General features: G+C 38.0%; 1 protein-coding gene across 2 annotated transcripts; it reads left to right on the forward strand.

The window, feature by feature from the left end:
• The first annotated feature begins 775 nt into the window (after nt 1-775).
• Nucleotides 776-27,504, forward strand: plcd1b (phospholipase C, delta 1b). 2 transcript variants are annotated; one of them, XM_026941205.3, is made up of 15 exons: nt 776-1,090; nt 11,351-11,509; nt 13,783-14,011; nt 14,178-14,307; nt 14,417-14,645; nt 15,638-15,839; nt 16,311-16,455; nt 17,622-17,774; nt 21,687-21,839; nt 21,951-22,110; nt 22,236-22,355; nt 23,626-23,804; nt 24,321-24,453; nt 25,661-25,810; nt 27,089-27,504. In XM_026941205.3, the coding sequence occupies exons 1-15, from the start codon at nt 1,060-1,062 to the stop codon at nt 27,178-27,180; spliced, it is 2,265 nt and encodes a 754-aa protein (XP_026797006.3). In that variant the 5' UTR covers nt 776-1,059; the 3' UTR covers nt 27,181-27,504. The 2 variants fall into 2 exon arrangements, with proteins under 2 accessions (XP_026797006.3, XP_026797005.3); XM_026941204.3 differs by lacking the exon at nt 776-1,090 and adding an exon at nt 10,149-10,358.
• Nucleotides 27,505-27,872: the final 368 nt, after the last annotated feature.

A 27,872-nucleotide genomic window follows, 5' to 3' on the forward strand; every position in this document is an offset into this window, starting at 1 on the left:
ACTTGTACTAGTAAGAAATTAAAATATTGACTATTGTACCTTTAAATGTAACTATAAACAAATAGCAAGTACACTGTGTCCTTCCGTAATTAAAACAAAATTGTATGGTGTGGTATAAGAGGAATAAAACCCTTTAGGAAGTACTGTTCCCATCAACCAATCACTAAGCACCACTGTTCCCATGGACCAATCACTGATCACCACTGTTTCCATGGACCAATCACTAATCGTCATTGTTCCCATCAACCAATCACTAATCACCACTGTTCCCATGGACCAATCACTGATCTCCATTTTTTGTCCCACCCTCTCTTCTTGGATTAATTTACAACTGATAAATGTGAGTTTTTCCATCGGTAACAGATTCCTTCATGTCCTTTTCATGATCATTTCCCACCTCTGCTTCTTTTTGTCTGCATTCCTGATAGAGGGTACAGTATTTTGTAAATGTGTGAAAGGTTACTTTGTGGTGCCATGACCCAAGACAACTACTTTCTTCAAAGAAATTATAATATATTATTCTGGATTCGGATAAAACCCAATTGTGTTGTATTTTATTCCCTTCTATTCTTAGTGTCTTCAGAAATTCTGCTTTCATCATGTAACCTAATTTATAATTTGATATACAAATGATCACGATGAAGGAATGAATATGCAAATTAGTCCGTGGCGTCATCTGCGCGTGCTTCAGCTACCTACTCTTTGAGAAGGCTTGGTAAGGCTGTTCGCCTCTGCAGGTGTGCTCATTAATTACCGTAATTATTCTCTTCACCTGGAGCACCCTTGCAACACAGACCGGGGACTCCAGAGGGCGGCGCGGGTTTTCAGCAGGTTTAAACACAGCTCTGTGGACAAGGTCGAGCTTTGTAGAACTTGTCAACTTCCCGGAGCACAAAGTCATATAACTTTGGCTTCTTTGTCTTATAAATTTTTTAGCAAAAACCGAATTCTGCTGCGTTTTCTGAGGAGAGAGAATTAGCGCGTTAGCTGCTCTGAGGTAACTGCTGACGCCTTCATCAGCCTCCTTCTTCTTGTTTTTCCGTCAGTATTTCTGACAGCATGGGCTCCAACGGCACAGCAACACCACAAGGTAAACTTCTTAAAGTTACATTTTTGAAAATGTCCAATTATTAATAAGAATTTATGTTACAAACGTCTTCGGTATTCACTTCATTAAGACAGGTGCAGCTTCCACACTCAGGAAAAAGGGCGTGTTTAATTGGGCTACATAACAGTTTTATTTCATTGATAATGGTGGAAGACTTTATTTAATTATCTTATTTGGCTGCTTGTTTGTAATTTATTAAATCTGAACCACTACAGAATATGGGCTTTTCCTTTCAGACTTGCTCAAACTTCAAGTGTAACAAGGTTTAAAAGTGTATAACAGTGTATAATGGTTTTAGATTAAACAGCATACTAATAAACTACATAGGATACTACCATAGTTAGTGCGCAGGCTGTCAGTAACTATGGCAACCATTTATGATTTCATCATTTTTCAAAAGTCTTCAGATGAAATGAGTAGCCTAAAAGATAAAGCAAATAATGAGCAAATAAAAAGGTTTTTAAAAAAAAAAAAAATCTAACACCAGAGAAATAGTTAAATAGCCTGTTTAATTAACTAGGTTATTTGTGAGTATATTGTGTGTGTGTGTGTGTGTGTGTGTGTATATAGTATATTATGGTTTAATTGTACTGTAGGCTCGGTCTGTGCTGTAGTTCAACCACACTTTGTTCATGTGTTTTGTACATAGAACCATCAAAAAGTACACAAAACCTGATAAGACTGTTGGTAATTTATCCTCCATTTTGTACTGCACTGATTTAGTTTCGTGGATTGGCCATGACTGTGGGTGGGACCCCACAAAGAAGACCCACAATTCAACAATCTGATTGGCTGCTTCTTATTACTTTTTTTTTTTTTTTTTTTTTTTAGGGAGGGGGATTTTTTTCCTAATTTATTCTTAGCCAATTCCCACTCGCATGTTAGGTCTTCCATCACATGACAGCTACCAATCTGAGAGGGCGAAGGCTGTCGCGTGCTTCCTCTAAGACATGCGAAGCCAGGCAACCGCATCTTACAGGGAGTCGTGACGCACTCGGAGGAAAGCGCTATCTGCCCTCTTCCACATGCAGGACCTCACAGACACACACGATTGGCTAGGTTTGCTGTGATTGATAGGGAGGGAATGTATGCCATCCATCCCACCCTGAGAGCACGGCCAACTTTGCTCTCTTGGCCTTCCCACGGATGGCTGTGGCTTCAGCTGGATATCTCTAGCCGATAATGCAAACACTTTTGTTGTGCCGCTCGAGAGGCCAATTATATACAAGTTTATCAGCTTGTGTCTACAAAAAAATGCCGTAATCCAGAAGAGTTTTTCATTTCCTGCATCGGAGTCGATTCAGAGTCGAATCGCTTTCTGACTGCAGTCAAGTTCACTTGGAAATAATGTGAGATCCAAGAACACACAATCCACCCTTCCATAAGTTTCTGTTCCTCCATCTCCCCAGAACAGGGCCTCACATCACACCTGGATGACTCCACTTTTGTGCCACAGATAATTACAAGCTAACAGACCACAGAGACTGCACCTGGTTATGGTGAGCTCTTTTTCTGGATAGGAACAGGCGCTCGAGTGTGTAAATAATAATAAGCACCTTGTGGAGAATGTTTGTTCATAAACACTTATTAGTCAGTGGTGAGGAGACCGTTATTAGAAACAGTGTTGTGTTACAGGAAGTTTAAATATACAGCAGTGCTGAATTAACTAGTTTGACGCTGAACTGGTTTTACTGTACATATTAAATGTTTGAGAAAGCCACACCACTGCTGCTCACCTCGGGCTATTGCTAATTTGACCTTGTCCTCCTTAAAGGCTTCAGAACTTAAGTTAAGAATTTTTTAAGGTTCTGTGCTCAGGAACAGAAGGCTGTAAACTTAAATCCCAAGACTGACGGTCATTATTATATGGAACTAATGGTACTCAAGGGTGGAACAGGCGGCACTGTTCATTGCTGATTGATTACACACAACGTACGCCACCACATACACAACATCTTGGAGACTAACAGTCAGTCAAATAAAATGGTCTGATTTGATGTTGCTTTGTTAAACAATTAGAATTAACATTATACTGCTTTTTTTCCCTCAACCTACACAAATGTTTTGTATTTTTAATCAACAGAAATACTTAATTAGTTTTCTGATCGTTTTTTCCAGAAATAGTCGCAATCGAGAGTGTCTCAATCTGCAGCGTAGGACAGATTTTATCTAAATATCTGAATAATGAATAATCTGAGTGGTCGTGTCTGATGGATGTCTTTGAGCTGGTTTTTAATCTCCAAACCTGCAGACACACTCATCAAACGTTTAAGTCATCTCTGACATTCAAAAATGTCTGATTGCGTTCTGAGTGTGAACCCTTATTTGCAATGTTTCCAAATATAACAAGCTAAGTATAGAATAGAGTATAGTATAGATGCACAAATAGTGTTTTTAGCAAAACAAATATGGATTCTGTGCATGAACTCAGTGGCATGTCCACATTCCCATCTATGGCCCTCAAGACACACCCACTCGTGTGAAAAGGAGAGCTATAGATTAAAGATCTGCCCACATAGTCATATTTGGTCTTAGACACATCTTGGGTTACTGCTCCTTGCTGCTAGCCTGCTGCACACACAGTGCACTTTTTTTTTTGTTTGTTTGTTTTGTTTTGTTTTTGTGACGTAATCATGATCAGATCACCAAGAATGCATTACTCAGATTTGAGAAATACACTGAACATGTTCATTCCTCAAGCCACATTAATTCCTAAATTACAGTCTGGAACGTACGGTGTCCTAATTGCATGCTGGACTATGACACAGTAGGATTAACTCCATGTCCATGGATTTGTGTGTCACTCCAATATGAGACAAATCCTAGTGGTGAAGTGTGAGGTGATGACACATTTGTGCATTTAGATGGATTATGTACTTCTGTCAATTAATGAGTTAGACCTAAACCACAGATTTCCTAAATTACTGTGTGTGTGTGTGTGTGTGTGTGTGTGTGTGTGTGTGTGTGTGTGTGTGTGTGTGTGTGTGTGTGTGTGTGTGTGTGTGTGTGTGTGTGGGGCTGACCTGAATCATTCAGTATTTGGAAACTTTGCCTTTCCTTCTACTCCCTATGCTGGTGCACAGTGTAGGCAGTGAAATAACCCTGTTGGTGTCTCCACCCTATGTAATGCGCTGTATAATCAAATTGTGAGTCATTTGGGATTCATCCAAATGTAGATAACTTCCAAGATGATGGTAATCTCAACAAGCTCATACACTACTGAATTGTAGTCAATCCAACACAAAACTGTACACCAAATCAAATGTATTACTGCCTAAAGAAGAGAATATGCAAAGGTTTGATGTGGTATGAAGTCAGAAACACCTAAAACCCTTATTTACAAATTTTAACTTATTTTACTTTTCTCATGGTTTCAGAGAAATAGGCTGTTGATGTATGTATCCTTATATATTGCATCACCAGATGCATTATATTGGTGTATTATTTGTTTAGTCTCTTTCTGCCTTTGTTTGTGAAATGATGAAAATTGTTGCAGAAATAACTTCTGGTATTACTTCATATCCCTAGCTAGTTTAGTTCATTTGTACTATGATTGATGCATGCTGTTAAGACATCATTACTGCAGTTCAGAATGTTCAGTAGGCAGCAACAATCAAACTTAAATCTTTTTGTTTTTAAGGGTGGTTTTATTTTAAAACAAGCTTTTGGATACTGCTTTGGAAACATGAATGAGCGTTCAAAGCCTGTAAACTCTCTCAAGGCAAGCCTTACTCTGGAAGAGAGAACCTTTTTAATTTAAATATACAAGCCATATAGGAGCAGAGATGCCTAAGGATTCTGTACTAGTGACTAGAAGGGTATGGGTTCAAATTCCAGTACTGACGCTGTGCCACTTGACTTTAAACTTCAACTTCTTGGGATGTATTAGTAAGTGTGAGTGGATAATCTGACCTGTTAAGCAATGAAACTCGCTGTCATGTCCCTATTTAGGGATGACCTGGGGCCATTAACTTCTCAGAAAGCTTAAGAATAGTCTGTTTTTAAAAATAAATAAAAATAGGACTTGTGTAAGAGTAGGAGCTTTTTATATATATAAAAAAAAAAAAGATAAAAGCAACTTTCAGCAAAGTCTAAGACTGAGTCTGAAGTGGCATTTAAGTGTTGTGAACTAAGAACTACAATGATGTCAATCCAAAATGGCCACCCTCAACCTCTGGATCAGCCAATAGTGAGCCTGCAAGAGTAAAGTCACAGCAGCATGACACCATTCATTCAGGATTTAATTCAGACATTCAAACAGTTATTTTAATATTTAAATTTATTTTAAACATTTGCTTTGCATTATGTGCAAAAATATTTGAAGCACATGCATTTATTTTAATAATGAGTTTCAACACATGAAAAATGTGATGCTGTTTAAGTAATTAAGCTGATAAATCACATTATAAACTGCACTCACAGCTGTATATAAAGGAAAGACCAAAGTTTCTTATCTTAAAAAAATGGATTTAAAAAAAAAAAATACCTTGCCGATCAAGCCTGTATCGTTTTATCAACTCCCTGTCGTCACAGAATTCCAACACATTCTGCTGCCATCTTGTTACTCCTAACTAGGTTATGACACCTCTCCAGCACTCCTAAATAATTCAGGAGCCGAGACCTAATTTTTAAGACTAAAATTGTCATTCTTAGGATTTTGACACTCATTTATAAATAAGTAAGATTTTACTCCTAGCTGCTTTATATGTACGGCCCCGGGGTGGAAAAAGTTAAAAAGGTGGTACTATTGAAAATATTAAGTATTGTTTTTAGCTGAGGAAGTTTATGTAATGCCATATTTTCATAGTAAAACTAACTTTTATTACATATCTAAAAACTGTTTTGTTTTGTTTTTTCTGCCTGAAAACATCATTCAGTCCACCTGTACAATTGCTGCATGAAAACACAACATTGTTTGCTAATGAAGTAAAATATCCTGTAAATAACCAATATTTACCATTAGCTAAAATTTGACTTGCTACCTTTGAACAAATTGTTAGCTACTGGAATTGATGCTAATCTAACCTGGCATTAGCAAAGAAATCAGGCTAAATATAGCGTAAATATAGCCACTTAACATTATCAAATTAGTGAAACTTGCCTCAACATGCTTTTTAAAATTAGATGGAGTCCATTGCCTTCTACAGAGCTAAAGTAGACGCGCTTACTTACTCCAACATATTGAAACATTTTCCTGAGGTAGGGCCAGGGGCGCTCATCCTCAAGTTCCACTCTGCAGTCCAGTGGATTATCCGTATTCAAATGCACACCAACAGCTATAGTGCTATGTGATGAACTTGATTGGCTGCTGAACTGAGCCCATTCAGCTGATGTACAGCTGTTGGCTGGATGAGAGAAGAGACCTCTGTAATTTGTAATGAGCAGTTTTTGAACGTCTAAACAAAAATGCAAGGAGTAAAAGGTAAGTTTTGTTTCGTGGAAATGTAACTAGGTAAATGTACATGTGTTTAATTTCAGTAATGCATTTATTCCATTTAAGAATAGTAACGATGTAAAATTACTTAAGTAGTCTCCAGCCTTGGTGATGATACATGCCTTATCATGGTGCAGTGTTCATAATGAAAGGGGTGAATTCTGGCACTGATTTGTGTATGTTACCTCACCAGTGCCCAAGTAGTGCATCTAATCTCACTCGTCTTTGCAAAACCTAGACCTCAAGCCACACTTTTCTTAATGATCGTCAGGAATGTGTGGCATCCTAATTGCTTTCTGGAATAAAATCACTGCAGTGAAGTAAACATCCGTTCCCTTTTCAGCCCACGGACTGTCTGCATATGTTGGCTTTTTTTTTAATTTTTTTTTTTATTTTATTTATTTATTTTTTTTATAAAAGTAAAGCCTCTGACTTCTTCCCCCTTCATACAGTGTTCTCCTGGGTACACTGCACCATTTCAGAGCTTGGGTACAAATTTTAAACTTTTAAATATTCAATTCTGTTTTCTTTGTATAGTGCACTTAACACTAGCAATGGTCAAAAAGCTGCTTTAACCACTGGATATGAGCGCAGGATAAAAAGTTAGTCTGTTATACTAATGAAGTGTGAATGAAAACAAAAAATAAAAGAAGCAGTCTACTAATAAATTTGTAAATGTACTTAATTCTGTTTGTAATGAAATGAATCAGGTAATGTGTTAATGGGTGACAGGAAGAGTTTAATTTATAACTTGTGGAAACATTTCTGCTAGTAAACGAGAAGATGATGTATTCAAGTTTTTTTTTTGTTTTGTTTTTTTTTTTAAATAAAGAATGTTCAGCTGTAAACTGCTAAAAGGTGAATCACACACCTGTATCTCAGCTTTATACGCACTGTGATATCCTACTGCATAGTTTTACATACAGTACAGTGTAAGTGAGTAATAGTTTGTCACATGTAGCCAGTACAAGCGCAGGTACAACAAAATTCTTACTTACAGATAGTCTCTAACACAAGGGCAAAAGTGTGGACAAAACCGTACAGTACAAACTCTAACGATATACAGCACAAACAAATAGGATGTACAATATACATAAGATGCACATTATAACAGGATGCAATACAATACAGAAGATGCAAGATGTATAGGAAATGAGACGATGTACAATATACAAAATCCGAGAACCATATACAAAATGCAAGACAATAAGACAAAATGATATGCAAGATGATATGCAAAATATGAGATGATATACAAGACAATATATACAATATAAGAAGATATACAAGCTGATGTGATGTAGAGTATTCAAGATATACTAAATAAGACAATGTACAAGACACTATACAAAATGAGCTGATATACAAGATATATAAAATCTTAAACGATATACAAGACGATATATACAACATAAGGTAATGTAAAAAAATTGTATGCATTTTGCAATATTTGTAATATGCATAAAATGAGACAATATACAAGATGATAAATAGGACAACATACAAAAGATATACAATATACACGATGATATAAAAGAGACTATAATACAACATGAGAATATACAAGACAATACACAGTATGCAAGAAGATATTTAAAATAAGACAATATATATTATACATTATAATCTAATATACAGTTCCAAAATATTAAACACCATGGTTAATACGGAATGTGTGATTTTGCCATTTTGAATAACGATACTGGTGAGTGAGAGAGAGAATAAACGTGGGAAGAACAGTGTGCTAAACTGCTTGTGTGTGTCCAATGAGGCCAAGTTTATTAGCTGGTCGAGTTTGTGTGTGTGTAATGGTGAGAAGAAGTGTATGAATATAGTACAGTGTAATTATATTATTAACTTCTTTCTCAGTGGATAAATTATCACAACAGTGTGGCTCCCTGTGCATTTGTGTTGGTGTGTTTATTTTACACAGTATGACCAGTAGATGACGCTATTGCGCGTAGTGTAAGCTCTCACATCAGTCCTGAAACTGGTAATCATCACTGAGAATGATTAATATTTAGGGTGTTAATAGAACAAAGAGATATTACTACTACTAATAATAATAATGATAAAAAACTTGATTTAAAATCAGTAGGTGTCTAATAAAGTGGCAGCTCAGTGTATGTTTTAAATTCCACATTTTTCATCTTGCCTGATATGCAGTTAGAGTTATTAGCCTTTTTAACATGTATATTTGCCGTGTAGTTTATTTTGTACATATTAAAGTTATTTATTGCTGTGTATAATATATTGGCCCCTTGCCTCCCTGCCCATCGTTAAGGAACCACTAGTGTTCCCAGGCATGTGGGGTCTCTTGATTTACACACAGGGTTGTGAGACAAACATACAATCTCCTCTTTTGTTTTATTCATTTTACAAATTAATCCAAGTATATCTGGATTATGGGTGCAAATTATTGTGAAATGAAGCTGAAATGAGTCGCATTTAAATGGAGTGCACATGCTGTTTTAGTGTTTTTCACAATCTTGACATTAGCGTAGGAGTTCAGCAATAATTTTTTTTTTTTTTTTAACAAATTTCTCAGCAGTAGTCCTACACTTTCAAGTTTCATATGTGATTATGTGAAATATGTGAAGCTGTTTCATAATTTACAAAAAGTAAATTCAAGTAATCGTTTGACATCATTTGAATATGTGCTGATGTGAAAATGAATCACGTTAAATAAAATCACACTATATGAGAAAGTGGGAAATGCATGAACCAGTATGAGAGTCATGTGGTGATTCACACGTGATGTTAATGTGACTTTTGAGTGAGTATTTAACATCAAACATTTTGGGGAAACGACCCCAAATGGATATTATACATTTCTGCAAGGTTTGAACCTTGAATAATAATTTAATTTACATTATTTACATTAATAAATGTTTCAGCACATTCTCATCTGTTTTCTTGGCTCCTTTTATTCCACTGAATCAGACATCACTTGATGTTCGTGAGGAATTAGCAGCAGTGAACAGAGAAATTAGTAAAAAAATAAATATATATAAAAATAAACACATTAATTAGTGTGTAAATTTACACACATTCAGGAGCACGAGTAGGATACAGACATTTTTCTGGAGTTTGAGATTTTCATGAATACCAAATTTCATGTGTATTGAAAGTATCGATTTACACGATACCCAGGCCTAACCGCGATATTTTCAGACTAATTATCATATCGGATCATTTTCAAATCGTAACACACACACAGTGTGAATGCACACACAAGGCGCGCGTGTAGTTTAGCAAATAATAAACTGTGCAAATCATGAATATATTACAGTGTGCTGCTAGAAATGAACAAAACAATAAGTGATATGTAAAACTAATGCATGAGTGCAGGCTGTATTGTGGAGTTTGTATAAGCGTCTACTTTCCTGAAACGTGGCGCGTGCATCTCTCTCGCTTTCTTTCTGATCCTGAATGTGTTCCTTCCTCCTACACAAGCGCACTATAAAGGGTTCAAAACAACCTCTCCAACACACTGCCTAGTGCACTACATGTGCACTACATGTGCACTACAGCTCGTTGTGTGTGAGCGGGCTGGAAGCGGCGCTCCCTGAAGCGGCTCGCTCCTTCCAGGTTGCTTTGCTTTGTAATTGTAGAAGTGAACTTTGCATGGTCCACGCCCCGAGAGTGAGATATGAGCTCAGCACTTCCCCTGCTTGTGTTATTCACTGGGGATCCTGTCAGGAAAAAGGGCCGACATGCAGTGCATACGGAAGCAGCCGAAAAGGAGCAAGTCGCAGGAGTTACTTCATGATGAGCAGAGCAAGAAAATCACCAGCGTTAACCTGAAGCTGCTGGGTAGGACCGGCTTCATTCCTGTTCATTCACACGCACCTTGCGCTCTAGGGTCTAAAGCTGCTCGACATTTATTTATTTATTGCTCTGGCAGCTGCAGAGGGCTGCGAAATGCGCCTGTTTCTTAATTCAAGGAAGCTCCTTTTCCTCTGGAGTGGCTTTCTTCACTCGCTTTCTTCATGCAAGAACATAAAGATGGGATTAAATAACAAACACAGCCACATTCGGTGCAAGTCAGTACATGTGCATTGTGCTCCTGTTTGTGTTCCAGTGAATGAACCCTAGTGGACTTGAAAATGTAGCTTCTTTTGTGGTTTATATTTCATAATGCAACAGCATTTCATAATGCCAAGTTTTGCTTCCTGGTCTTCTTTTTGTTGGGGATGTTTTTTTTTGGGTTTTTTTTGGTTTTTTTTGTTGTTTTTTTAAAAAAAAAAAACTAGGACTGAACAACATATGGTGTAATTATCACTACGATGATGTTGGACTGATGTATCAGAATGCCTGCAATATGCAAATGACTCCTACAACTTGTCCCTAAATGTTTTAGTGCTGTGATTATCCTGACCTTCAGACCCTGCAAACAAATTTGTGTGCATGGGTAAATCACGGCATTTGCATGGTGCAGTAAAAGGAAGTTAGTCTGAATAATGCAGGTCCATCAGGATTTCGATGGATTCGCTAACTTTATTGCATCAAATAAGCAATTACAATTCTTTAGCAAATGATACAGTACACTGTAATACCTTTTTGATTTCACCATGATTCACTATGATTTTAACTCCTTCAGATATTTTTGAAAATGAAACCATGCAAAAAAGCATATTATAAGCATAATATAAGAATGTCAGGCAAATGTTATAAGTGATAATACTCAATCTGTTCTAATCAAATCTATATTATATGTAGCAGTGTGATGTCATTTGGTCTGTGTTTGCACCTGTGGCTCACACCTCTCCTCTGGTGTGTGTGTGTGCGTGCATTTCTGACTGCAGGCATGGATGGAGATCCGGATTTGAATTTTCTTCTGAACGGTGCAGAGCTCGTGAAGGTTCGCTCGGGCTCGTGGAGGAAGGTGCGATTCTACAAGCTGCAGGAGGACTGCAAGACCGTGTGGCACGAGTCCAAAAAAACCCTGCGGCCAAAGCACACCTGTGAGTCCATCCCACACATGTGAACACAGCACAATGACCAGTGTTGAAATAACACTTACAGTGTTTAAATAAGTCCAGCTGGAGCCAAGTGAAGCCTGTAAGAGAGAATGCAACAGTGTAAGAGCTAGAGGAACTCCTAGAGATTGCAGTGCTTATTGTCACATAACAGACTTGGGAGAATAATTATATTTTTTACACAACAAATTCGCCACTGAAACATTTTACTGGTTACTGTAGGGATATCTATCTCTGTACATCCTATTCTGTGATTAACAATCCTTCGTATAAAAATATATTTAAAGGTGCCAGAGGACATTTACAGGACAATGCAACAATCATAAAGAAGCAAAAGAGCGTAACAGTATGGTACAATTTAGTCTTAGTTTTAAAATAGTTTTGAAGACTGGTACACACTGAGACTGTAATTGATTGAGACTGATGACACAGAGGACACGCCTCTTTCAGTATAACAGACATCACAGAGGACACGCCCCCTTCCCTGGGACTGACAAGTTGAGGACGCCCCTTCCTCACTGTGACTGGAAGGCACAGAGGACACACTTCCTTGTTTCTGCCTTTGTGCCATACGATATACCACAATAGGTCTTATGTTTTATGTCTTTCCTTTTTTTATTGTTTTATTAACGATAATTTGATTAGCCTTGGCAAGCAGGACGCTAATATATAAATCCTATAATATGGCTGAGGCTAAGGTTTATCTGAGTAATGCATAATCGATTAAACTCTTAGTTTAACACCTCACTCTCATATAAATGTACCTTTGCTATTAGTCTCACTGGAGGTACTGAATGATCGTTAATGAAACACATATTTTAGATGAATAACTAAACTATGAGCTTGGGCTTTAAGGGCGTAAGTCTATAATAGTGACTTATTCTGTATTTATAGACTTGGCATACATCTCTTATTCAGAAGCTGTGTATGAAACAAGAAAAAACGTGATAGTTGCCATAGTGATGCCATTTTATTGCTCAGACATCTGTGATTAAACCATTAAGACAGGCTGATTGCTTTATGCAGGTATAATGCAACTTTTTTATAGTTCTGATCACGCTTCAAATCACAGACTATATACAGTGCTGTTTGTTGTAAAACTGGACACCTGTGCGATGATTTGTTTTGTGTTGTGTTGGAGCAAAGTACACTGTCATCAGGTTTGCTAGTGTTGCAGGATTGCCATCTGCTTCTGTTACCTGACAATTACAGCGATCGTACATGTACCATTTAGTCCTACTCCAGCATCCTGATTTATCCTGTTCACACCTTAACCTTGCACAGATTTGAAACATTTGAAATGTTTAGGTTTGTGAACAAAATGCCTTAAATGGTCACACTTGAATGTAACTATGAAGACTTTTTTGGTTTTATTGATGTTTGTAGTATTTACAATTTACAGTATCCACACATTTAATGACTCACACATTGGATGGCTTAATGTAATTTTACAGACTTGTTATTGTAACTAAGATTAATGATGCTAGTGTTGTACTACAGTTACACTCCTACTGGTCAGAAGGTGTTTATTAATTTTCTATAAAAGTAGTTTTGGTCACACTGTTATATTAATGCGCACATTCTAATTAATACCTTATCGTTTCTGTAGTAACAACTAATAAGTCACAGGGACTTGTATGGTGGATGCTGTACATAAATGAATTTTAAAAATCATTGTTTTCTGTGAGGAAATGGAAGGAGTCTCCATTGTCAGCACTTGGTTACAATTTTTCAAAGTTCCAATTTTACAAAGTTTTCTGCCATGGAAAAGTCTTTTTTTTTTTCGTTTTTTCGTTTTTTTTTTTTTTTTTCGTTTTTTTTTTTTTTTTTTTTCGTTTTTTTTTTTTTTAAATAGTAAAACATTGCAAATTTTTTGTCGTGTTTTAAAAAGGGGAAAAAAGGCTGGTGATGGAATGGCCGTTTATAGCTGTTATAATTTGAGCAATAACAGGAACTAACTGGAAATAAGTATTTTGTGGACTTTTCACATTAAATGCGTCTGTAAACGGATACAAACTGTTATTCTTTCATTTAAAAAAGATTGTTGGCAAATTGACATCATACAAGGGGAATATAACAATTCAGGATGATTCAGGTGATAGAAAAATAATCAACTATGGGGTGGTAATGGTGATCACTACATCACACCACCCTGTTATTGATAATTTTCCTATACCAGCACATCCCCAAATGTTTTATTCCTTACTTTATTCTTATATTACCCAGCCCTAACTGGAACTTTCTTCTTCCTCCCTCAGTTTCCATTGAGGATGTAGAGTGTGTGCGCTCTGGCCGGCACACGGAGGGTCTCAGGAAGTACACAGACGAGGCGTTGGAATCTCGGGCATTCTCCATCCTGTTCAAGGGCCGCCACAAAAACCTAGACCTGATCGCCACCACCGAGGAGGAGGCCAAGCACTGGGTGTCAGGCCTGGAGAAGATCATCTCCAACATGAGCAAGCTCAGCCAACAACAGAGGACTGAACAGTATCCTTAGCATTTTTTTTTCCATTACGTAGCTTACCATCGATTAGTCAGTTTGAATAAAGAAAAGAGGATTTGTACTGAAAATAAAAATGTTATTGAACATAAACCTTGGAGAGTTTTATATAATGATTTGTGCGTTGTTGTTAGCCTTACATCAGTGCAACAGCTGGATCTTCAACTGTTTGCGTAAGGCTGACATAAACTGTGACAAGAAGATGAGTCCAGAAGAAGTGAAGCGCTTCCTGCAGGACATCAACATAGAAGTGGACAATGAATACGTCAAGTTGCTATTTGAAGTGGGTTTTTTTTTTTTTTTTTTTAAATAATTAAAAATGAAATTACCCAACACTCCATACACTGTGTTACATTTTGTGTTACTGAAGATACTCGTCTCTCCATTTGTAGAAATGTGATCAGTCCAAATCTGGCTTACTGGAGGGAAAAGAAATTAAGCACTTCTATGAGATCCTGACTGACAGGGAAGAGATCGGCGTAATCTACGGAACGTATGCGAAAACTGAGGGACTAATGAGTGCTGCCAACCTGCTGAACTTCCTGACAAAGGAGCAGAGGGAGAAGGTGGACCTGACTCACGCCACACAGCTCATCGAGAAATATGAAGTAGATGAAACGGGTAAACACACTGCTTTCTTTCAAACACCATCCTTACACGCACACCAGATGTAGCACATTGCACATTATACTACAGCAGTGTTGAATCCTTGAAGCGGATTGGTCAGAAAGTGTTAATTAAATCTGAGGATTATTAATGCACTCATTCTAAACATATTTCTACAGTAACAGCTTACACAGGGGCAGATTTTTTTTTTAACTGAAATTGTAGATTTATTTTTTTCCGCTGATCTCATGTGATGCATTACACTATTTACAGCTTATGTAGTCATGTGTTCAGGACTCCTTTATTGTCTCTTATGTGGCACTGTGATACTTGAGGTTTGACATTTCATCCAATGCATACATATAGATAAATAATTTATCACCACCATTTACACACTAGTTTGTTTTGCATCCTATTGGCACATTTTTAAAGATGTTTTCAGATGAAAATTCAGGAACTACACCAGTGCACTTACAACCATTTTGAATAAAAAGTGACATAGTGACTGCAGCAGCACAGAACAGAAGTCCAAGCACAAGGTCATCTAAAGTTCAAATGTTTTCAGCGTTTTGCATGATGCTCTGCAAGCAAATCTTGGCATGACAGTAGGTGTGTCCGGTAGTGTGTTCTTTCTGCTCTTGTTATTGTGTCAGCAAAAAGCTGATGTGCTTAAAAAGCATAAAAAAAAAAGACTGCAACAGTGGAAACATGAAGTTAAAGTGTTAAATGTTACTTGTATATTGTATTACTTTGCAGTTTTGTATTTATGTGGGGGAGAACAAGGCAAAAAATTCAGAAACTGACCCAAATCCCAAATCATGAGGGTCTTTCTTCTTCGTTTACATCCCTGACAAAGACATGACTATAAAACTGGACTTCACATTTAACAAAGCATCTTCATTCAGTTAGCACCTTTTAGAAATCCTCTCTAACAAACATTTGCTTTTGCCCGTCATATGCTTCTGCACCTTTGCATACATTTGCTTGTCTTGCCTCCACCTTGACAGCCAAAGCAAAGCAGCTGATGACGAAAGACGGCTTTCTGATGTTCCTGCACCAGCCCGAAGTGCTGATCATGAGCCCGGCCCATAAGAGTGTGTACCAGGACATGAGCCAGCCATTAAACCACTACTTTATCTCCTCCTCTCACAACACGTACCTTCTGAAAGACCAGCTTAAAGGCCCAAGCAGCACTGAGGGCTACATACGGTACGTGTGGCTCAGTTTCACACACAGGCTGTAATTCTGTTTTTTTTTTGTTTTTTTTTTTAACCAGCCATGTGGTTCTATTGTTCCCTGGCCATCTAGTGTTAGTTGTAAAATGTACTCAAAACACTCAGGATGTCTTCTCCAGATCTCATGTATTTGCAATATAAACAATATTTATGCAAATGAACACCATGTGCCCATTTCATGCTGTAAATAGAAGATGATGTGAGTGACACAAAACAATAGAAGGCATTTGTTTTAGGTTGACAAATCACTTTTTCACATTTCAGGTTGTTAGTGTCCAGGAACAAAATGACCTCGGTATTGTTATTTATAAAATAAAATAACTGTAATGTAATGTTTGGAAACACTGAGCATGCAGTTCATGCCAGAACTCAGGAACAAAAAAGCCTCTAGTGGCCTATGCCAGTGCATACTACACATGACTAAGCTGTTATAACCTCCTGACAGAGCGCTAATGAAGGGCTGTCGCTGCGTGGAGCTGGACGTCTGGGACGGCTCAGACGGGGAGCCGATTATCTACCATGGCTACACGTTGACCTCCAAGATCCTCTTTAAGGATGCCATCCAAGAAATTAAGGAGTATGCCTTTAAGGTAACCGCAAGAATTATTAAAGAAATTTCAGGAATTTGCCTTTCTTCCACATCTTTCCAACATGCAGGCAATCGAATAAGATGCGTTTGTTGTTTGGCGTTTGCCTCTTACCTTTTTGGCACTATTTAAGGCTTACATGGCAGAAAACAAGCTAATACCAGTGAACTAAGTAGCCAAGCTACTTAGTAGTGCAGATGAAATAAAGATTGGTGTAACTCTGGTGACTCTGCAGCTGCTGATTGTTCCAGAAATAGACATGCTTTTATTTTTAGTTACAACATTTGAACATTGGCATTGATTATTTGTAAATCTCCTCATATTCACTCACTAACAAGAAAGAATCGTCACCAGCACTTTGTCCTCCATCTTTGTCCCCCAAACCTGTGATATGATTTGTCAGGAGTTTTTTTTTTTTTTTTTTTTAAAAAGGCACTTTATCACTTTGCTCTTTTCTAAAAAAAAAAATTGGAAAGAACTTAACTGGAAGCTAGTTATCAGTTTATCAGGTTTATGATACAGTATAACTTATTAAAACGGTCATAGCTCCATCTTGAAGCTGATTGACTTTCTGGTGTCAGTCTGTGCCAGCATCAGACTCCAGTACGACTTGAGATGGCCAATGCTGGTGTCAGCACCGAGTGATGCTAATCTATGCGCTCAGAGAGGAAAATAATTTGGCTATAAGATGGCTGGTATTTTTACTCCACAATGTCCTTTTTTGTTCACCTTTCTAGATAAAAGACCTCTTTTTGCTTTACAGCATGACCTGTTATTTTTATTATTGTTGTTAAAATAGTTACATCAATTACAGTATAGCTTTCACAGTGTACATGCATTCATTTTTACACAACTCATATGCAGTCCACATTTGCTTTTGTTTGTATTCATTCAGTCCCTATGTGGTTTCTGTCTATTCTGTATACTGAATGTTTATATTGTCTCCACCTTGCCTGTTGTCATAGTGACTACTTCCTTGGTTGCTTGTGGTTGAATCTCCGTTGCTCGTCTGACTGCATTCTGTGACTTGTTTGGAAATAATGCTCCTGAAAATGTCTTTCTGATTTCCAGGGTTTATAACAATGTGTGGTGATTTAGGCATGTAGTTTGCTATCACACATGCAAACATTTTTAGAAACGAAAGTCAAACTTCCTGTATTTCTCCTCAGACGTCAGAGTACCCAGTGATCCTGTCCCTGGAGAACCACTGCAGTGTAGACCAGCAGATCCTGATGGCCAAGCACATGCACTCCATCCTGGGTAGTGCTCTGATCACCAAACCCCTGGGAGAACACATGCCCACAGCGTTGCCCTCTCCAGAGGTGGGTACCTGCTCGGAGCATGAGGAATTTCACCCTTTCAGACGTGTGCGCGCGCACACACACACACACACACACACGGCAGTACAGAAAGTAGTACAATTCCCAGACCAGAGTGGTTTTCACACTTCTGTTTATGAGCCGTCTTTTGCTGTACCAAAACTATATTTAAAAACATCTAAATCATTTGTCTATACATCACAAACTAATATGGTGGGCGTAAACTGATGCATACGGGTCAAAGATGAAAACAGTAAAAACATTTGAAATGTAGTCTTCTTTTATTGTTACTTTTATAAGAGTGTTGTGATAAACTGAGTGATTTATCACAACACCGTAAACACCTTCATGAGACTATTATTTATGCATATTAATAGTACTTTGTAATCTTTGACTCATATTCAAAATACCAAATGAGCAGTAAAAACAACAAGACAGCAGAACAAGCTAATAATTTTTCCTAAATTTACGCGCTAGTTTGATAACAGAAGAAAAATTCTAAGTGAACGCTTTATCCTGATGAGGGTAGTGGTGGAGCTGCTGGATCATACCCAGCAAAAACTGGGTATGATGCAGAAATGTGCCCTGGAGGGGATGCAAGACTATCACAGGGCACCATGCACGCGCATGCACATCTGGAGTCACCAGTCCACCTACTGGCCTATTTTTGAGAGGTGGGAAGAAAACTGGAGAACACGCGAAACTCCGCACAGATGGTAACCTGAGCGCAGGATTGAACCTGGAGCTATGCAGGGAAAACCACCGTGCTGCTGATCAGCCTGATACATTTCATTTAAAAGTGATTCAATGTGAGTGTGTGTGTATATACAGTCAGGTCCATAAATATTGGGACATCGACACAATTCTAAAATTTTTGGCTCTATACACCACCACAATGGATTTCAAATGAAATGAACAAGATGTGCTTTAACTGCAAACTGTCAGCTTTAATTTGAGGGTATTTACATCCAAATCAGGAGAACGGTGTAGGAATTACAACAGTTTGCATATGTGCCTCCGACTTGTTAAAGGACCAAAAGTAATGGGACAGAATAATAATCATAAATCAAACTTTCACTTTTTAATACTTGGTTGCAAATCCTTTGCAGTCAATTACAGCCCAAAGTCTGGAACGCATAGACATCACCAGACGCTGGGTTTCATCCCTGGTGATGCTCTGCCAGGCCTCTACTGCAACTGTCTTCAGTTCCTGCTTGTCCTTGGGGCATTTTCCCTTCAGTTTTGTCTTCAGCAAGTGAAATGCATGCTTAATCGGATTCAGGTCAGGTGATTGACTTGGCCATTGCATAACAGTCCACTTCTTTCCCTTCAAAAACTCTTTGGTTGCTTTTGCAGTATGCTTTGGGTCATTGTCCATCTGCACTGTGAAGCGCCGTCCAATGAGTTCTGAAGCATTTGGCTGAATATGAGCAGATAATATTGCCCGAAACACTTCAGAATTCATCCTGCTGCTTTTGTCAGCAGTCACATCATCAATAAATACAAGAGAACCAGTTCCATTGGCAGCCATACATGCCCACGCCATGACACTACCACCACCATGCTTCACTGATGAGGTGGTATGCTTAGAATCATGAGCAGTTCTGTTCCTTCTCCATACTCTTCTCTTCCCATCACTCTAGTACAAGTTGATCTTGGTCTCATCTGTCCATAGGATGTTGTTCCAGAACTGTGAAGGCTTTTTTATATGTCGTTTGGCAAACTCTAATCTGGCCTTCCTGTTTTTGAGGCTCACCAATGGTTTACATCTTGTGGTGAACCCTCTGTATTCACTCTGGTGAAGTCTTCTCTTGATTGTTGACTTTGACACACATACACCTACCTCCTGGAGAGTGTTCTTGATCTGGCCAACTGTTGTGAAGGGTGTTTTCTTCACAAGGGAAAGAATTCTTCGGTCATCCACCACAGTTGTTTTCTGTGGTCTTCTGGGTCTTTTGGTGTTGCTGAGCTCACCGGTGCGTTCCTTCTTTTTAAGAATGTTCCAAACAGTTGTTTTGGCCACGCCTAATGTTTTTGCTATCTCTCTGATGGGTTTGTTTTGTTTTTTCAGCCTAGTGATGGCTTGCTTCACTGATGGTGACAGCTCTTTGGATCTCATCTTGAGAGTTGACAGCAACAGATTCCAAATGCAAATAGCACACTTGAAATGAACTCTGGACCTTTTATCTGCTCATTGTAATTGGGATAATGAGGGAATAACACACACCTGGCCATGGAACAGCTGAGAAGCCAATTGTCCCATCACTTTTGGTCCCTTAACAAGTGGGAGGCACATATGCAAACTGTTGTAATTCCTACACTGTTCACCTGATTTGGATGTAAATACCCTCAAATTAAAGCTGACAGTTTGCAGTTAAAGCACATATTGTTCGTTTCATTTGAAATCCATTGTGGTGGTGTATAGAGCCAAAAATGTTAGTATTGTGTCGATGTCCTAATATTTATGGACCTGACTGTATATAGATGTGTGTATATATATGTATATATATATATGTATGTATGTATGTATATATATATATATATATATATATATATATATATATATATATATATATATATATGTATGTATATATAATATATGTGTGTATATATAATATATGTGTGTATATATATATATATATATATATATATATATATATATATATATATATATATATATATATATATATATCAAATTTGTGAAGCAGCATTGCTTTAAATACAGTGTAGCATTTCATCTATCCCAAAGGCTGGCCATCGTGGTCATTCTTAAAACACAGTAGACTGTAAGTATAGTTTAGTTTCTTCTGACTGAGAACACTAATGAAAACTCTATTCAAATGATATCAGTTTGGTTGGTGGCTGCTTGATTAGCATGTTCCCGTAAAAACCCTTTAAGCAAATTGTGTTTTCTCAAGTTTCAAAAAGAGAGTACTATATTTTCATTATAATACAAGATGAAAGCTGACAGCAGAAATAATGAGTATTGTGTATAGTTCTTGCGATAGAGGCAGGGATTTACGTTCTGTTGGAACAGAAGTGTGTTTTCATTCCAGACATCACTCCAGTATGTGAGGAATGCTCTGTCCACTCCTACAGTTTGAAAACTAGAATTACTTCACGGCTGTGACAATCATGACGACGTTTGATCATAGTGTCTGTTGAGCGTTTTCCTCGATGACACATGGCGAGATAATGACAGAGGACTTGTTTTGATAGCAGGAGGAATGGGTAATAGTAGCCAACCTTTTGTTTGGCTTTGTTCACCTCAGTCAAGGTGTGGCTCTGCTTCTTACCTACTGATCCTCTCATAAACGCCATGGTAATATTTCACCCACTAGCAAACAGCAAAACCGTGTGATCCATGTTCTCATTGGCATAACACTGAATCGCACCTTGTATTTATAATTAAAAAAAAAGGGAAATGTTTGGATTCCCACGAGTGTTGACTCAGTAAGGAAAAGGGTGTACTATTAAAGGGAAAATAACAAAATAATCTCTATATTAAATATTAAAGTTGATAAGACAACCATTCAGCTTGTCACCAGGAAACACCAAAACATTATTCTGTCTCAAAGACCTTCCCACTTTACCTTTTCCTGCCTTTTTTACATAGCGCTGATTATTGGAGACTCCTTCCAATAAATACTAAAAATCTCCTTACAGAAAACCTCATCAGATCCACAATTTGACTTCTTTTTTTTTAACTTTTTATGCTTAATCATGACACATCTACCATATAAATCCTCGTGAAGGAGCTGTTAGTATAGAAACAATAAAATTTGAATGAGCACATTATTATAAACCTATGATTTGCAGCTTCACAACTGTCAGAATATTAATCAACACATTCTGACGAATAAGATTTGAGCATTTGATAAAGAGCCTCATTATTAGCTTTTTGCTGATCACCAGGAGCTGAAGGGTCGGTTTCTGATCAAAGGCAAATGCCTGAATAAACTGGAGGATTACTTCTCAGACCAGGCGGCTACAAAAGAAGACGAGTCTGTGACAGAAGAAGAAGATGCCCGTGATGATGATGATGAGGATCATTCTGAAAACAATAAGGTTTGACGAAACCACAGTCTTCTTGTATAGAGTCCACTGGATGTGTACATACAACATCTGTTCTTTTTGCTAGAGTTGTGAACATTTTTATTATTATATCTCTGGTCTTAGAAGTCAAAGACACTGAAGCTAGCTAAAGAGCTCTCGGACCTCGCAATCTACTGCAAAAGTGTCAAGTTCCAAGGATTTGGGCACGCGCGGACTCATCAGTCCTTTTACGAGATGTCCTCTTTTAAAGAATGGGATGCACTGAATTTTGCAGAGAAGTCAGGTGAGACACTGCCATTTCATACATAATGACATTAAAGGCGGTGTCATTTATATACAGATGTCTAGCTGTATCATCTGTAATTGATCTCGCAACTGATCCAAATTTCTTTCTTTATTTTTTTTCAGCAAATGAATTCATTCGTCATAATGTGGACAAACTGAGTAGAATTTACCCCTCTGGAGCAGTAAGGACAAATTCCTCCAACTTCAACCCCGTGCCCATGTGGAACTCCGGCTGCCAAATTGGTAAGACTGAGGTGTAATAATAAAGAGGGGTACATTTTTATCCCATTACGGTTACATTTAATGTTGTGGAATGTCTGTTAAACAAATTCCGTAGGGTATAGCAGCAATAAACAATCATTGTATTTGCTAGCTAACATAATTGTTACCATTCCAACAACTCTGGGCTGTTAACATACGCTCACTGTCCACTTTAATAGGAACACCTTTACACCTGCTCATTTACACAGTTACCCAATCAGCCAATCATGTGGCAGCAGCAAAATGCATAAAATCATGTAGATACAAGTCAAGGGCTTCACTTTAATGTTCACATCAAACATCAGAATGGGGAGAAAGTGTGATCTCTGATTTTAACCGTGGTATGGTGGTTGGTGCCAGATGGGCTGGTCTGAGTTTTTCAGAAACTGCTGATGTCCTGGGATTTTCACACACAACAGTCTCTAGAGTTTACACAGAATGGTGCGAGAAAACATCCTGTGTGCGGAGGGTCTGCAGGCTGAAACACCTTGTTGATGAGAGAGGTCAAAGAATCACCAGACTGTTCTGACAGGAAGACTATAGTAACTCAAATAAGCACTCTTTACAACTGTGATGAGCAGAAAAGCATCTCAGCATGCACAACAGATCAAACCTTGAGGTGGATGGGCTACAACAGCAGACGACCACATCAGGTTCCACTCCTGGTTGCCAAGAACAAGAATCCGAGGCTATCATGGGCACAGACTCACCCAAACTGGACAGTTGAAGACGAAAAAAGACAATTTTTTTTCCACCCTAATCTTCAACTGTCCAGTTTGGGTGAGTCTGTGCCCATGATAGCCTTAGATTCCTGTTCTTGATTGGATTGGAACCTGATGTGTTCATCTGCTCTTGTAGCTCATCCACTGCAAGGTTCAATGTTTCGTGCATGCTGAGATGCTTTTCTGCTCAGCCCACTTCTTCCCCATTCTGATGTTTGATGTGAACATTAACTAAAGCTCTTGACCTGTATCTGTGTGAATTTTTTTTTTTTTTTTTGGCATTGTGCTGCTGCCACATGATTGGCTGATTAGATAACGGTATAACAGGTGTTCCTATTAAAGTGGATGGTGACTGTATATGACTTGTTTAAAACCGTGAAGAAAATGTTATCTAACTTGCGTTTGACAAAATATGCCTCAGTTTGAGCAGACAGGCCTCTACCAGTTTTTTGTCGAATTCCACAGTATATCGTATAACTGATGATAGGCTTACACCTAGTGTGATGCATCATCTTTCATCTCCCCTCCAGTGGCCCTCAACTTTCAGACGCCGTGCGCAGAGATGGATCTGAACCAGGGCCTGTTTAGCCAAAATGGACAGAGCGGCTACATCCTGAAGCCGACCTACCTCCGAGAAAAAGAGTCTGAGTTTGACCCCATCACGCTCATCCGAGGACCATGGCTCAAGCACATCGAGTTCCATGTGATGGTCAGCACTCTAATTCCATCATATACCTACAAAATATGATTAAATATGAATAATTTGATTAAGAATAAAAGATTCACACCTGGCTTTTGAGGAGGTTCACTGAAAACCAGAAACACTGCAATAGCATTGTGCATTCTGTTCATGTTATCAACTGTCAGTCACAGTATACTTCTGGGCAAAAAAATGTGGCAGATGACCAAGTAATGACTCATCTTTTAAGGGGGGGAAAAAAAATCCCAGAAGATATTTTTGGACACCCAGACGTGTGTTGGTTTGAATATACCATCAAATATTTTAACCATTATCATGATTTTACCTTTGTGTACAAGAAGACTATACAAGTGAATTTCCCTGTTTCTAGCTTTTCCCCAAACAGCTCACTGCAGCAAAAGGAAACAGGCTTGGCCATTTTGGGTTCGGCCGCTCATTTGCCCAGGAGTATATGATGTAATTATTTCTGTTTCTCGACCATGTTTGAGAGATTTGCACTCGATTCTTCCTCTTCTGGTGGATCAGGTGATCTCAGCACAGCAGTTACCCAAAATGAGCGAGAAGTCGCTATCCATCGTAGATCCCCTGGTGCGAGTGGAGATCCACGGCGTGCCTGCGGACACGTCCAAAAGAGAGACGCAGCACATTCAGAACAACGGTACTGTCACAATTCCCACTGGTTTACTCACGACATAAACATGTAATAGTCTGTGTTCTTGAAGCAAAATTGGATCATGATCATGAAGATGAAAAAAGTTTCTTTTAATTCATCTGAATCCCAGATTACACAGTAAAGTTTAGTATTTTACTATTTTAATTCCAACACCTCATTCAGCTGTTGATGGACATGATTACAAGCTAATGAGATCACTCTCAGGCCTAGTGAAGGAGGCGTGGCCTCTGTGCATGTCAGCCCCAGCAAAGTGGTGTGTATGGAGTCCGAATCATGCCATTAGAAATCTGAATTTAAATGCAAAAATCAGAATTTGAATGTTATTTAGAATCTGCATCAAACCATCTAAAATTTAATTTTTAACTGAAACTGAATTTCATGTTTAAGTGGTGTGGGATTTCAAATTCAAAATAAAGTACGTGTATAATCAAACATTCAATCTCTCTAGTAATTCATAACTTCTGGGTAACTTTTACTGGGCAAGATTTATATAGCAATGGACATTTTTTCCCATTCTGAAACCTCTTTTTCAGAAACCAAACCTGGAAAAATGAATATTATTAATTTGAATTTTAAATTCAAACTTCATAGGTGTGGCCTTCCACTAGTCGAAGCAATTAAAGTCTACTAACCTAAGACTACGTCAAATGGTGTTTGGGATATAATTCTATAATTTTAGGTTATTGAGAAAGTTGATGTATGACAGTTAATCTCTCTAGCTCGATAGAGGTCCTTTTGTTAATTTTTCTCCTCTATAACAAGTTCATGTGAAATGACTTTCAAGATCTTTAGCGAATTAAAACCTAAAGCATTCAGTCTTGTTTTGATGTATTTTGTCTCACTCAGCAATATAACTAGCATTTGCAGAGTCATCAGAAAAGTTTGCTTGTGACCTTGTTTCTTTTTAGGAAACGGAAACTGGCCTAATACTGTTCCTTATGGAACAAATGACTGCTTTGTTAGAAACTTTAACACTGTCTAACAATCTCTGTTCCAGAGTTAAATACACGTTTATCTCCTGATATATCTCCTGTGCTTGATTGATGCAGTAATTTATGAAATGAACACATCTGGAATCCTTAGCTCAGGGGCATCCTGGCACAAACCAGGATGTTTTTCTGTGTGGTGTGAGTGATTAAGGAGGAGGATAAAGCTTGAGAGTAACACAGACACACTCTCTCTCACATCAAAGGTTTCAACCCCATGTGGAACGAGAATTTCCAGTTTGACCTATACGTGCCTGAACTTGCGCTGGTGCGCTTCGTTGTGGAGGATTATGATAGCGTGTCCAGCAACGACTTCATCGGCCAGTGCACAGTGCCGTTCACCAGCCTACAGACCGGTCAGTGATCACGCCACACCATTCAGAGCAACCTTCAGAGAATTAATAACCGAGATGTTATACTAACTGGGCTGTACAAGATTTGTATTTTTTGGGAGCTTGATTAGAATTTATTCCATTTAGAATGGCGGGAACAAAAAAGAAATACAGTGCATTAACATGCATAGAGGAGGCATTTAAAATGTGTTGTATGATGACAGAATTTATCTAGAGCCTGTCCAATCACAGAGAACCTGTTAAGACCTGATGGTGTAAGGCGCTCCTTCTAATACGTTATCGTTTCTTTATTAACAACTTATTCAAAAGGTACTTGGGCGGAGGATGCTACACATAATCCAAGACGACTAATATACTGATTAAAAACCCTGTTCTTATTTAACAGAATGTACAACTGTTGATCTGTAATTGGTAGTTTTCTGTAAGAAGGCATTTATTTAATTTTATTTTATTTCATTTCATTTGTGGAAGGGAGTCTCCAGTGTCAGCACTTTGTAACAGACAGAAGGTTTTCCAATGCAGGAAATTCTTCAGAACAGAGAAGTTTCATGCTTTCTTGTTTCTTAGTAACATGACGAGCTGTATTTTTTTTTTTTTAAAAAGTCTCATTAAAGAAACGGAGGCTCGAGAGGGAACAATTGTTTATAGCTGCTATAATTTAAGTGAGAATAGGAACTAATTTGTCTTGTAACTATAAACGGATAAAAAGCATGACACCTTTAATTCACTGGGAAGTTGCTGTGGTGTAAGAGGAATTAATTACTTTAAGGTTAACTCTGCTTAAATCACACCTCCCTGTCATTTATTTTCCTCTAACAGCAAAGCCCCAAGTGTTTTATTCCTTACTTATTGTCTTATCAAGAGTTAACATTGTGTGATTCTGCAGCCTCCTGTTTGTTAGTTTTCTTACTAAATGAGTGTTTAACACAATGCCTGTAAAAATCCCATTCTTATTTCTTTTTTGCTCAAATCAATAATATCAAAAGGTCATATCTGTGGAATAATCCCTCACTGCAGTGGCAAGGAAATTAACAAACCTGTACTGCCGCCATAATTTATTTGCTGTAGCAGTCAGCTGATGTCAGCATGTGTGAAGTAATTTCAATTGTACTCTTCTCATTATGGTCACATGATCATGCAGTGCATAGTGATATTTATTTATTTTCCCTCCTTCAGCAGCAGACTTGGATTTGTCCAGTCTGAAAATAATCTAGGAACTTTTTTTTTTTTTTTTTTTTTTGAGAAAAAAAAAAAAAATTCTGAACTTACTTTTCTCTTCAGGATATCGTCATGTGCCGCTGTACAACCAGAATGGAGACCTCCTCTCCTCAGCTCAACTTTTTGTTCACCTCATGGCTGTGGACGCAGAATAAGTCTAAAGACCATTATTCCAGCGCTTCCCATCCAGTCTAAAAACCTCAGCCTGGCTGAGGAGGAAAGAGCTGAACACAAGACTCAGGTTGGAGCTGGACCAGAACAGAACAAAAACTGAGCAATAATTTAACCAGTGAGACACTATAAGGCTTTAAATCTACTCATAACATCCACCACGGTCAACACTAAGCAACTAAACATGTAGCTGTAGTACAATAACCTGACGAGTTAATAAACTAGATTAATATTTTCTTATAGATGTTTTTAGATGTTTTTAAAGAGTGCTACTTGGCTTCTAATACATTCCACTATTTAAGATTTTACTTGTGTGTGTGTGTGTATGTGTGTGTATATGTGTATGTATGTGCGAAATGAAAAAATAATAAAATAGCCAGCTGTAGTCAAGACTACAAGCTGCTACTGATAAAAATCTCAGTTTGCTCTGACATTCCTTCTTTCATACGGTGCCAGGTTGGAAGGGTGAGCTGTAAACAAACCCTGCGCCAACCGGAGGATGGCATGCAGGAAGCGTATGATTTCAGCTACTCTAAAATAAAACCATCTGATCAGAAGAGTCTCTGTAGTTAGTGTGCATTGATTTGATTTGAATAATGTAGCCAGGTGTTTCCTGTAAGAGGATCAAGGACAGAGAAGAAAGCCATTTGTTCATTATTAGGAATAACCGTGTCGG

This window comes from Pangasianodon hypophthalmus, chromosome 21 (genome assembly GCF_027358585.1).
Source record: "Pangasianodon hypophthalmus isolate fPanHyp1 chromosome 21, fPanHyp1.pri, whole genome shotgun sequence".
Classification (NCBI taxonomy): domain Eukaryota; kingdom Metazoa; phylum Chordata; class Actinopteri; order Siluriformes; family Pangasiidae; genus Pangasianodon; species Pangasianodon hypophthalmus.